Here is a 13,133-nt window from a genome sequence, read left to right as displayed (position 1 = left end):
CAAACATTGTTTTGGGCAAGGCAGGTGTTAAAGGAATTAAGCATAATTACTTGATGGTGAATCTTTATTGCCAAGTATTTGCTGAGCATCTGCTTTGTGCCAGACATTTGCTGGGATAAAGTGGAGATTAAGGCAGGCATGGTCCCTGGCCCCCGGGCTTATTATGAAAAATGGTTTGGGGAAGGAGCCTGTAACAAAGAGATATGGGAGGGCCTCCATGAAGAAGTGACCTTTAGGCTGAGATCTAAAGGATAAGTAGGAGTTGCCCTGGGGCCGAGGGCCATGGGGAGATCTGCATGAAGTGCTCTGTCCCCGGTGATCAAAGAAGTCTACATCAGAGCTGCCAGTAGAATCTCACAGAAGGCTGGACTCACAAATGAGAGCCAAGGGGCACCTGGGCAGCTCAGGGGGGTTAAGCATCCGACTCTTGGTTTCGGCTCAGGTCACGGTCTCTCGGTTTCATGAGTTTGAGCCGCAGGTCAGGCTCTGCCCTGACAGCGCAGAGGCTGCTTGGGATTCTCTCTCTCTCCCTCCCTCTTTCTCTCTCTCTCTCTCTTTGCCCCTCCCCCACTCATGCTGTCTCTGTCTCTCTCAAAATAAATGCATAAACTTAAAAAAAAATTTTTTTTTAAAGAAGGAGCGAGAGCCAAGGGCTTAACCAAGCGGTACCGTTAACATTTCCAGTAACGAGGCAGGCTGCCACCACATGTCCCCTGATGGAATGCGTAAAGATAACCACGACATCCCCTCTATGTTACTCCTGATGGGAACACACGACCTGATTCTAATCAGGAAGACACAGACAGGCCCAAGTGGAGGGACATCTCTGCAAAGTATTTGGCCTGCACGTTTCAAAAACATCCGCGTCACGGAAACCAGAGCTAGTGCTATTTGGGTGTAATTGAGGCAATTGGCAAAAATTGAATACGGACTGTTGATTAGACGATGATATTGCATCAAGCTTACATTTCCTGGATCTCATTACCGTGGTGTGCATATGTGAGAAACGTCCCTGTTCTAGAAATACACACGTCCCTGTTCTGGAAATACACAGAAACGTCCCTGTTCTGGAAATGTCTGGAAATACAGTACACGCTGTCGACTCCCATAGGGGTCCGAGAAAAATGGAGATAAAGCAAATGAGGCAAGGCCGTGGCCAATTGATGCATTTGGATGAAAGGTAGATAGTTGTCTGTACTGTATTTAGACTCTTCTGTTAGGTTTGGATTCCCCCCCCCCCCCAAAATAAAATGTTATAAGCTGATAAATAAAGAGAAGTGCCAAACCATTACCAGCCCAGTCTGGATGGCCAGCAGCTCCCCGCCCCGCTTGTACCCACCGGGACTCCATGGAATAATGCCTCCCCGCCCTCCTTCTTGTGGGGAAGAGGGTACCTCTTCTGTGTTGAGGACGTTGGCGAGCTTTTTAGAGTGTGCGACGTGACCAACCACACCCATATCCAGGGGGAACACGATCTCCGAGTCGGGCACCACGAGGCATTCGTCAAGGACAGCATCCTTGTGAACATTGAAGAGCCGCGTGGCCAGCTCCCCGATGCCGTTTCGGACCCTGTACATGAACAGGCTCATGCGGTCTGCCTGCAGAAGGAAGCACAGCTTCTTCATGACGTTGAAGATGCATTTCTCGGTCTGCAGATTCTCCTGAAAGTCCCGCAGGAGGTCAAAGATGATTTCACTCTCCTCCACGCTGTTCAGCGAGTGGTAGTTGCTGAAGTCCACCGCGGCCTCCTTGGCCCCCAGCATGTCCGAGATGACCTTGGCCCGGTAGCGGAGGTTGTAGTACTGCTTGGCAAAGCTGACATTCGAGTCCAGGAACTTCTCCACCTCCTCTGCTGTCACCTCACCCATGGCTGGAATCCCTCTGGCCGCTTGCGTGGAAGGGCTGAAGCTGGCCTTCCCAGGGCGGTTTGACGGTCCGTGGCGAAACTGAGTCAGGATGCGTTTTGTTCCAACCTGGGCTTCTGTGGGTCTGGCCCGTGGATTTCAGCTGGTATGGCTGCAGAGGTGAGGGAGGGAGGGAGGGAGGGAGGGAGGGAGATTAAATCATTAATATTTCCCGAGAACAAGGATTATGAGGATCAGTGTTCCAGATGCTGCCAGGCCCCAGATGGGAGAAGGTGAGAGTTTCCTTTTCACCTTGGCCTAAGAGCGGAGAAGGGATTTCTAAACAGAGCAGGAGGTGGGCAAAACTAAAAACAACCCCAAAGCAGAGGCTGCCAACAGACAGCACAGGGACACCTGCTCTAGGTGTGTTTTCACCTACACACAGGCAGCACACCTGCTCCTGTAGGTGTGTTTTCTCTGCCCTGTAGGGTGTTTTTCTGCAACGTTCGACACAGAAGTCTGCATTTGCTGTTTAGGAGATTTATTCAGCTTCTCTTGGAGAATCAGAAGAGTCAGCAGCTCTGTGCCCACTTTCCTCCCTGGCAGGGATGGCTAGAGCCGAGAGGGACTGCCCACCCAGCTCCCATCCCCCGACCCCTCACCCCACCCTTCTGTGCCCTCTTTCCCAGGTCCTCCCCAGGATGGCCTCACTGCACATGCTCACTATTCAGCCTGCTTCCCTGTGTACATCATGAGTCTGGCACTTACGGGTCTCCGGATTTAAGAAGCTGCACCTTTCCCAGGCTTAGATTTCAACGATTCTTTAATTTTCTTTATTTTTAATTTTTTTAATGCTTACTTAGTTTTGAGAGAGAGAAAGAGAGACAGAGAGAGAGAGTGGGGGAGGGACAGAGAGAGAGGGAGACACAGAATCCGAAGCAGGATCCAGGCTGAGCTGTCAGCACAGAGCCCGATGAGGGGCTCAAACCCACGAACTGTGAGATCATGACCTGAGCTGAGGGCCAACGCTCAGCCAATTGAGCCACCGAGGTGCCCCTCTCTTGGCACTTTAATGTGGTTTTTCTGGCTATAATCCATATCTTTTTGGACTGTCAGTCAGAAACGTACACAACAGTCTAGATGCTATCAGCTCTTTTTGAACCTTGAAACATCTGACTCTTCACTGAAGTACCCTCCATCCAGGACACCTGGGGAGAAAGAGAACATTCTCCTTCTGAGATGAAACTGTGCTCTCATTTCCATGAACGTGGCTGTGAGAACCTGGTGTCTCTGTGTTGTAAACACTGTGGAATGCAGGCTAATAGACTGTTGCTGGCACTTTGAACTTTGCAAATGAACTTTAATGGAAAGCAGATTACTTCCTTTATTGTAGCGTGATAAATTCTCGGGGTATTGCGTCCATTCCGCACTGTATACACAGGTGGCCCCTTGGTCTGGCGGGCCATGCAGCGACCGGAATTTCTCCAAACGTCCTCACCATAAATAACGTGAGTCCTCTATCTGGAATGCTCTTTCCCAGCTCTCTGCATACCACCTCCTTCTCAACCTCAAGGTGTCAGCTCACGCTAATCATGCCTCGTTGTCTTATCCCAAGTATGTGCCCTCCCCAGGTCCTGCCCATCACATCATCCTATTTATTTCTTCGATTGCATTTATTACTGTTAGAAATTATCTTGTTTGTTTTTTGTTTCTTTGTCTTTTGTTTGTCTTCACATCTCTACTGTGACTTCCGTGAGGGCGGGACCTGCCAGGGCTGATTCCCTAGGCCTTGCGATGCTGCCCCACATTCTTGATGCTCAGTAAAAAAGTGTTTTAATTGTAAGTCTGTGATGGTTAATTTCATATGCCAACTTGATGGGGCTAAAGGATACCCAGAGAGCTGGTAAAACATTACTTCTGGGTGTGTCTATGAGGGTGTTTTTAGAAGAGATTGACATTTGAATTGGTAGACCAGTGCAGCTGGCATCATCGAATCTGCAGAGGGCCTGAAGAGAACAAAAAGGTGGATGAAGGATGAATGTGCCCTCTGTCTGAACTAGGACATCCACCTCCCCCTGCCCTTCGATATGGGCATCCTTGGTCCTCAGATTCAGACCAGGACTTACACTGTTGGTCCCCTGGTTCTCAGCCTTTGGACTCAGACTGAATTATACCAATGGCTTTCCTGGTTCTCCAGTTTGCAAACAGCAGACTGTGGGACCATAACCATATGAGTCAATTCTCTAGAGAACCCTAATACAAAATCAAAACTCTTATATATTCTTGAGTACAACTTAGAAAATACAAGAAGACACAAAGGAAAAAAATTGAAATCAAACGTAATCCCAGATACTATCATTGCCAATATTTTTTGGATATTCTTAAATATGTGGAATACACACACACACACACACACACATATACATTCTAGGAAAATATCAAGATATATATTATTTATAAGATTTCACATATATTTTAAAGATTTATATATAAATCTATAAGTCTATGTATATATAAATACATACATATTGTCAACCTTGGCACTATCAACATATGGGCCAGTAATTCTTTGTTGTGGGGGCTGTCTTATATATTGTAGGATGTTTATTTAGCGGCACCCCTGGGCTCCACTTACTAGGCACCAGTAGAATTCTCCTTCAAGTTGTAACAACCAAAAATGAATCCAGACATTTCTAAATGTCCCCTGGGATCAAAATCATCTCTGTTGAGAGCCCTGGCTCTACAGTTAGATATTTAGGTTGTTTGTATAATTTTCTAGTATTGTAAATAATGCTGTAATGAACATCCTTATATTTTTAAGTAAAAATACCTAGCAGTGAGATCCCAGGCCCAAAGAGCTTATAGCTCTGTAAGGGTTTGGATAAATAATGCTAATTTTGCTCTCCAAGGCTATACCAGGGTATATCAGACTGTTCTTACCCCACATCCTCCCCTCAGTAAGTCAGCAACTTTTCTTAATCCTGGCATTAACAGATCTCCAGAAGGTGGCCCCAATACTGTTCTGCTTTGCTTTTCACAATTTCTCTACAAGGACTCTAAGCTCAACCCTAGTGTTTGTCTTTTTTTTTCTGGGTTTTGCACCTCTGTTCTTTATGTGCCCTCTGCCTGTCCCTTCTACCCAGTCCCAATGCCATTCCCTCCATGGATATTTTGATGTCCCAGCTAGACTCTTTTCCTATTTGGAATCCCCAAACTATTGGTTTCCTTCCATCCTGATGGGAGTTTCTTTATTCTAGGCTGTATTACTTCTGCACATCTGCACTCTCCTCAAACTCAAGCTCTTTGAGGATAGGAGTAAAACTTCATCTATTTTCAAAATCACAAAAGCTCAGCTCATGTGCTTTCCCATAATATACCCACCAGGCTTAGTTCTGGTGGGAATATAAGCCACTGTTCCACAAGAAATCTACTTTTACCTCATTTTTCAATATGCCCAAATGAAGAAACCAAGCCTTTTGAAAGACTTCAGTTCTAATTATTGGGTAGGAACAGATAAGCAGATATTTGCAGCAGGTGACCTCGTAGCATGCTTGCTAAATGGGCCTGATTTCAGAATATCAGCAGAAGGAAATCTGAAGCTTCTTTCACTAGGAAGAGGGGCTACCTGTAGGATTAGGAAAGATTTTTCTGTGTAATCTAGTCTAAAAAAGAACATGTACTACTAGAAAGAAGAAAACAGGACTGTAGACCCAGCAATGCCACTGATTCATTCTGTGACCTTGAGAAAGTCTGTCCTCAACAAGGCTTTGTTGATTTCCTTATCCACAAAGCAATATTTCCCTATCCACAAAACATCTAATACTGTATCTACAACACGCCTGGATCCATGATTCCAGATGGGCTCAGAGTGGAGGAGGGCTGACCAGGAACGGCTGACCTGTTCGTTCCTGATCATAAGCCTTCCTAAAGGACTCTCCAGAAAGACTAGCTGGAACTGTTTATTTAGAATAATCTTTATTCCGAGGTCCACATTTCACAGGTGAAGAAACTGGGAAGTTTTGAAAAGTCAGGTGACGCTAGTCATAAGTGACTTGAATTATTTTGAATTGAGATATATAATTCATATAACATAAAGTTCACGCTTGTAAAGGGTATAAAGTGTAGAGTTCAGTGGTTTTTAGTATGTTTGTTATGGTACACCCCCACTAATCTACTTTCTCATCCCCTGGTGACCACTAATCTATTTGCTCTCTCTAATGATTGACCTCTTCTGGACATTTTATATAGATGGAACTATACAATATGTGGCCCAGACTATTTTCACTTAGCATGATGTTTTCAAGTTTCACCCACGCTGTATCGTGTATCAGAACTCAACTCCTCTTTATGGGGATATATTTTCAACTGTAGTGGGTATATACCCAGCAGTGTAATTGCTGGGGCCATAGGTGATTTTAAGGCTCCGAGTTTGGAGGTAAAAAGAGGGAATAAAGGAAAGAAATAGGACAAAGGAAGGCACCAACTGGGTCAAGGAGAGGCATTTGTGGAAAGGTGTTTGGTGAGGCGGTTTTTTGGAAGGAATAGGAATGGTCAGCATATTAGTGCCATAAATTCCAACGTTGGGTGAAAGTTCTCCATAGGCTCCCCATCGTGCATCCTTCCTGTTAATAGCAATAGTAAAGGAACCAGGGACATTCGATTGGGAGGAAGCTCTGAAAGACTGTTGGGGGTGGAGAACATGCCAGTTTGTTTAGGGGAGACCCAGAGAGTAGCACAGAGGTAGAGGTTATTATAAGAAGGCAGTACCCAGAGCACTTAAGAGGTAGAGTTCAGGACTCAGACCTGGGCCTGTCATTTACTATCTGTGTAAATTATTTAATTTCCCCTGGCCCTCATTTTGCTTTTTTTTAAAATGAAATTTATGGTCAAATTGGTTTCCATACAACACCCAGTGCTCATCCCAACAGGTGCCCTCCTCAATACCCGTCACCCACCCTACCCTCCCTCCCACTCCCCATCAACCCTCAGTTTGTTCTCAGTATTTATGGGTCTCTTATGGTTTGCCAGGACTGTTGGGGAGATTAAGTGAGATAGTATATAGTAGAGTGCAAAGCTATGTACCCAGGGTATATTAAGTTGAACCCTATGAAATTACCCCTATTTGACTATTTTTGTCCTACACAAATGGCAATCTCATACAGCTCAATTTAATAGTAGTTATCCAATCATCATTAGCTATCATAACTTTCAAAGATTAACTGGATTACCTTAAAGATAGTGTGCTCCCTGTCATTGAAGGTATGCAAGCTGAGGACATGGCAAAGAGGTTTCAAACACCAGCATTAGGAAGATGAATCTGGGGCTAGTAAGTCAGTAAGGAGGTGGTTGCAATCTTCCCAGAGCAAAGGAACGGGTCTAGGATGGGGTTAGAGAGAGTGGAGAGAAGGGAGTGGGCATAGAAGCAAGAAGAGTGTGGAAGACTTTCCTTTCTGGCTGACTGGGAAAGAGAGACATGAGAAAGAGTGGTGTAGGCCTGGGTAATTCACGTGTTATCGGGCCCCCCTAGGAAACTTGGCACTGAGTATTCCCCTTCCGCACATTTCACTGGTGTCAAATGTTGACTGGGCCTCCATTTCTCCTGGCTTGTCAAACTCCATGTCCTAGGTGAAGCCACAGAAGGGAAGGCAGTTCCTGGGCTCCATCCTTATAACTGCTGGAACAGCCTGATTGGTCTCCACCCTCATTTATACTTACCTTGGCTCATTCCCATGTTTCACTTGTTCTTACCCTTGACCTACAGTTGTTATCAGTTTCCAAATTGTCCGGCCATGTGTTGACTTAGTAACTTGATTCAACTACTTGGCTTACCTGTTGGTCTGTACCTGAAGCTTGGCTAGTCTGTGATGTTCTCCTTGTTTGAACTCTGAGGGTCTAAGATGGGTTAATGGATGAGCCTGGTAAAAGTTTGTCCTATGTGCATTTTAACTTTCTGTGCATTTTCCTAAAGCTCAGATTCTGAAAGGTATCTGTAACTCAAAAATGGTTAGGAACTCTGGGGACTCCTGAAAAGACCCGTAAAATTAGGTCCTGAATACCTGCCTTGTGACCACAACAGTAGACAAGGCAACAGGCAGGAGAGTGCACCTGGGCTTTGGATCCAACGTGGGTTGAGTTTGAATCCTCTTTCTATCATTCACAAACTTTGACATTTGACAAAATACTTAACTTCTGGTCCCAGTTTTCTCATTTGAAAATTGTGGATAACAATAATACTTATTTTATAGAGCTGTTGTGAGGATTGGAGGTAGTGTATCTATTGAACTTCATTGACGGCCAGTTCTCAATAAATGTAACCTTTAATAATGATAATATGAGCTAAGTATGAGGCAGTGGTATTTGTAGAAAGCAGAAGCAATGCAAATATGTCTATTTCCCTATTATTTTTTTAAACAAAAACTTTTATTATTTTTCTCTTTATAATGTTATACATCTTGGTATTGTAGAAAATTGAGAAAATACAGGCAAATAAAAAGAACGTAAGAGTTACCACCCAGAGAAAACATTTCGATGTACATCTTTCTTTTATAATTATATAAATATAATTTTTATGACAAAGCTGACTATGTAATATGTATTTTTTTTGTGTAATAACATATGTAAATAGCTTTCTGTGCCATTGAATATTCTTCTTTAATGGCTCATAGACTTCCATTGTGCTCTGTACCATAATTTAACATATTTCCAACCGTTGGTTATTTAGGCTATTTCTAATTTTTTGGTACTCCCAGTGACTATTTGCATAGTGAAATCTTTGCATACTTTCTTGGTTATTTTCTTACCTTGTTAAGAAAAAACTTTCCCAGAAAGACAAAACAACCTCACTGTTAATCCTTGAAGATATTGTCTTGGCTATCCAAAAATTCAAGAGTTTAAGTAAAGATATAATGGAAAAGTCAATATTTTAATGCAAAGATCATGTTCTATTTTGAATGATCCTCTCCCATAGCACCTAGCACATATCCCCGGAAGAACAAATCTGGGATTCTGGGGCTTGTGACCACTGTAAAAAGTCAAATAACAGATCATTTTCTGTACCTAAATATTTGTACTAAGAGTGACTTGTGCTCCTTCATCCTGGTTAAGAATCACATTTCTTGTCTTTCTCCAAATCAAATGGTATATGTTCCAAGTCCCCATCCCACAGTGCTGGCAAGATATTAAATCCTGGTAACTATTGTGACTGCTGTCCCACCCCAGGTTCATGTGAAGGTATGTTGTTCTAACTCGATACAGACAGAAAACAACCCTCTGGCCTTTTGTTCACCCTGATACCATAAATGTACCCTTTGTTCAAGTTGGTATGGCCCCTGAAAGGCCAACCATTCTGCTCTTCACAAGGGTTCAGGAGTCCTTGCTATGACGTTAGTCTCCCAGGGCAACCCATATGGGAGGCTTCCCTACCTGCCCAGGGCAGAGAGAGGCCCAGATTCTTGCCACTCAAGCATCCTGCAAAGCCTAGCCCATGTCTCAGCTGTGGGGAGGCTTTCAAATCTCCCTTCCCCCGACCACTTGGTTCTCCATTCTTTCCTCATCTGGGACAGTTTAGCATAATTTTCCTCAGAGGCCCAAAGTGGGAAGGGATCTCTTCCTGAGCCTGAGAATGGTTACTTCGTGTTGTACCACACAGTGGCCCTGAGGGGCAAGTGATCAAAAGACCAAGCCCCTTCTAGGGAGTGGGGATAGAGGGCACAGGGAAAGCATTATAATAGGTCAAAGCACCATTTGTACAATTAGAAGAATGGAAACAACAAAAATGTCCCTCAATGCTTAAATTAACGACAGTGAACGAAACATTGAAATACTGTTCAACTGCTGTGACCAAACACAGCCACGATGATATTTCCCATCCCGCATGTCCTTACAATGTGACTTTGACACTTCTCCCATGGAGACTTGGGGTCTATTGCCCACCACCCCTTGAAATTGGCCAGGCTTTAATGACTTTCATCCAACCAAGTGCAATAAAAGTGAAGCTATGTGGCTTTCGAGGCTAGATTGCAAAAGGCTGTACAGCATTCTCTTTATTCGCTGTAACACTGGCTCTTGAAGCCTTTAGCTGTCATTTAAGCACAGACTGCCCTGAGACCGCTGTGGTGTGAAGAAACCCAGGCTAGCCCACACATAGAGCCCACACGGAGAGGTCCTGAGACTCCATGAAGACATCCAGACGTCCTTCATTTGCTTCATCCCCATGCACTTTCTCCAATCTGGCCGCCATCTGACTATAGGTCCATAAGAGACCATCCAGTTCAGCTCTTACCAACATTCCTGATCCACAGCAATTGTATGATTTAACAAAACGATTATTATTTTAAGCCACAATAAGTGGCTTATTATTTTAAGCCACTAAGTTTTGAGCGATTGGTTACTCAGCAATCGACAGCCAGAAAGCATCTCTTGACATAAGGGAAAGGAAGCAAAAATAATATAAAAACAGGGAGGGGAACAAAACATAAGAGACTCTTAAATATGGAGAACAAACAGAGGGTTACTATTGGAGGGGCTTTGGGGGGGTGGGCTAAATGGGTAAGGGGCATTAAGGAATCTACTCCTGAAATCATTGTTGCACTATATGCTAACTAACTTGGATGTAAATTAAAAAAATAGAAAAGAAAAAAAAAAAAGAAAGGATCTCTTGATGCACTGATACAGAATAGTCTTCAATGTATCATATTAATTTCTAAAAAGTGCAAAATGTGTATATTGTAGGCCCCTTTTGTTTAAAGAGATTTGGTCTTGAAAATGCATAGATCACTGGTTTGCCAACCCTCTGTGTGCATTAGAATCTCCTGGGATCCAAACATTGTTATCTTTTATTATTTTTTTATTTTTATTTTTTAAATATAATTTATTGTCCAATTGGCTAACATACAGTGTATAAAGTGTGCTCTTGGTTTTTGGGATAGATTCCCATGGTTCATCCCTTACATAGAACACCCAGTGCTCATCCCCACAAATGCCCTCCTCCATGCCCATCACCCATTTTCCCTTCTCCCCACCCCCATCCACCCTCAGTTTGTTCTCTGTATTTAAGAGTCTCTTATGGTTTCCCTCCCTCCCTCTCTGTAATTATTTTTCCCCTTCCCTTCCCCCATGGTCTTCTGTTAAGTTTCTTAAGATCCACAAATGGGTGAAAATATATGATATCTGTCTTTCTCTGATTGACTTATTTCACTTAGCATAATACCTTCCAGTTCCATCCACATTGCTGCAAATGGCATGATTTCATTCTTTCTCACTGCCAAGTAGTGTGGAATACTACTTGTTATCTTTTAAAAGTTCTCCAGGAGATTCTGATGTGCAGCCAGAATTGGAAACTGCTGCTATAGAATAACCAGAAGGTAACACAGGAAACTGGTGCCGTGTCTGCCCCCAGAAGGAACAGCGGGGTAAAGAATGGCTAGTGTGGGAGAATTACTTTTCATTGAAAACTCTTTGATTTTTTAAATTTATTTATGTGTACATGTTACCTGTTTCCAAGGACAATCAAATTAAAAAAAAAAAAAAAAGGTACAACACCCATCGCAGTGAAAATAAATCAGAATAGCAAATCGGGAATAGCCTCTCCAATGATGGGAGTCAGTTTGGGGCCCACTAGGGCAAGGCCTCAGAGCAAGTGACCTGTCCCACCTGGGAAGTGTGGCTGGTCAGAAAGCACTGAGGAGGCAAATCCTGAAGTGGCCGCTCACCGGAAATGACTTATTTGCTGGCCCACAACACCCCCCACTTTAGTTACTCTTTGGAAAGCAGTTTGGGATAGAATAATGGCTATTATATGTGACCTTCCAGCTGCTAGCACCTCTGTGAACCCTGAGACCAACAGGAGGGGAAATGCCCAGACTCACATGGGAGGGGTAAAGAGACCTGGGTTCTGGCTGCCTGGGCGGCTGAACTGCTGTTACTGAGGAAAAGCAGATTAGTAGGGATTTGGTGATCTGTTTCACTTCTTAGACTCCTGCTGCAGAGAAGTAGAGCACTGATGAACTATGGTAGGAGTAGCAGACCAAAGTCCAGTTCCATGGAGCCCCTGGGGATGTGTATGTGGGGAGGCAGAGAGGGCCACAACATTAAATAGCAGTCTGAGATGCTGAACTGGAAGGGAGAGAGGCACCAATGACTGTCCTAAAGCTTCCTCTCTAGCATCTTCTCCTTGCACTGGGTCATAGCCATATGTTCTTGGGTTTTGGCATCAGGCAGCTCTCAGTTCGGAAATCCCCCACCGTTCCACCTCAAAATCCACTACTTGTCAGTTGCGTGACCTTGCTGAGTAACCTAATACTGTGATCCTCAGTTTCCTCACCTGTAATGTAGATTAAAATGGATGGAATGTGGGGTGCCTGGGTGGTTTAGCTGGTTGAGTGTTGACTCTTGATTTCAGCTCAGGTCACGATCTCATGTAACATGAGATTAAGCCCTGCACTGGGCTCTGTACTGACAGCTCAGATCTTGCTTGGATTCTCTCTCTCTCTCCTTCTGTGCCCCTCCTCCCCCCCAAAACAAATAAATAAACTTAAAAAAGAAACATATACTGTTTTAGGGGCACCTGGGTGGCTCAGTCGGTTGAGCATCTGACTTCAACTCAGATCATGATCTCACGGTTCATGAGTTTGAGCCCTGCATCCGGCTCTCAGCTGTCAGCCCAGAGTCCGATTCAGATCCTCTGTCCCCTCTCTCTCTCTGCCCCTCCCCGGCTTGCATGCTCTGTCTCTCTCAAAAATAAATAAACATTAAAAAAAAAAAGAAAAAAATGTATACTATTTAAAAACTAAAATGTATGGAATAAGAGAAAGAAAATGATAGCTGTTGTTATATTAAACCAGGTTTTACTGGTGTCTGTTACATGCAAGGATGCAAGGTGTACTCTTACGTTTGACAATACGGTGGATGTAGGGGTTAAGAGTGGGCTTCGCAGTCAGGTGTAACCGGGACAAAATCATATTACTGTCACTTATTAACTGGGACCTTGGGCTAGTCACCTAACATCTCTGAGTCTAGTTTCCTTACCTATAAAGGGAGAATCATAATATAGCACCTCCTTGAAAGCTGCTCTAAGGATTAAATAATGAATGTGAAGAGTTTTGTGCATCCAGAAATATACATCCAGAAATCAGCATCTGCTGCCATCGTATGTTCTGCAGCCTATAGGGAGTGACAAAGTACCTTACACCCACTGTCTTACTTGACCCTCTCCACGACTGGGAAGGAAGGACACATCAGGTGCGTCTGGCAGGAAGGGGGCAGGCATTAACTACCTTTGATGCCCATTGA

The 13,133-nt window shown here is 44.0% G+C and overlaps 1 protein-coding gene across 1 annotated transcript in view; it reads right to left on the bottom strand.

Annotated features, from left to right (window-relative positions):
- The window catches only part of PDE6A (phosphodiesterase 6A), a 63,927-nt gene extending 61,723 nt beyond the window's left edge, over positions 1–2,204 (bottom strand). The window contains exon 1 of the mRNA XM_053200369.1: positions 1,395–2,204. Coding sequence (XP_053056344.1) covers positions 1,395–1,868 — 474 coding nt within the window. The 5' untranslated portion in view covers positions 1,869–2,204. The remainder of the gene's footprint in view (positions 1–1,394) is intronic.
- Positions 2,205–13,133: the final 10,929 nt, after the last annotated feature.

Source organism: Acinonyx jubatus, chromosome A1, assembly GCF_027475565.1.
Source record: "Acinonyx jubatus isolate Ajub_Pintada_27869175 chromosome A1, VMU_Ajub_asm_v1.0, whole genome shotgun sequence".
Classification (NCBI taxonomy): domain Eukaryota; kingdom Metazoa; phylum Chordata; class Mammalia; order Carnivora; family Felidae; genus Acinonyx; species Acinonyx jubatus.
This window is presented reverse-complemented; position numbering and strand designations above follow the sequence as displayed.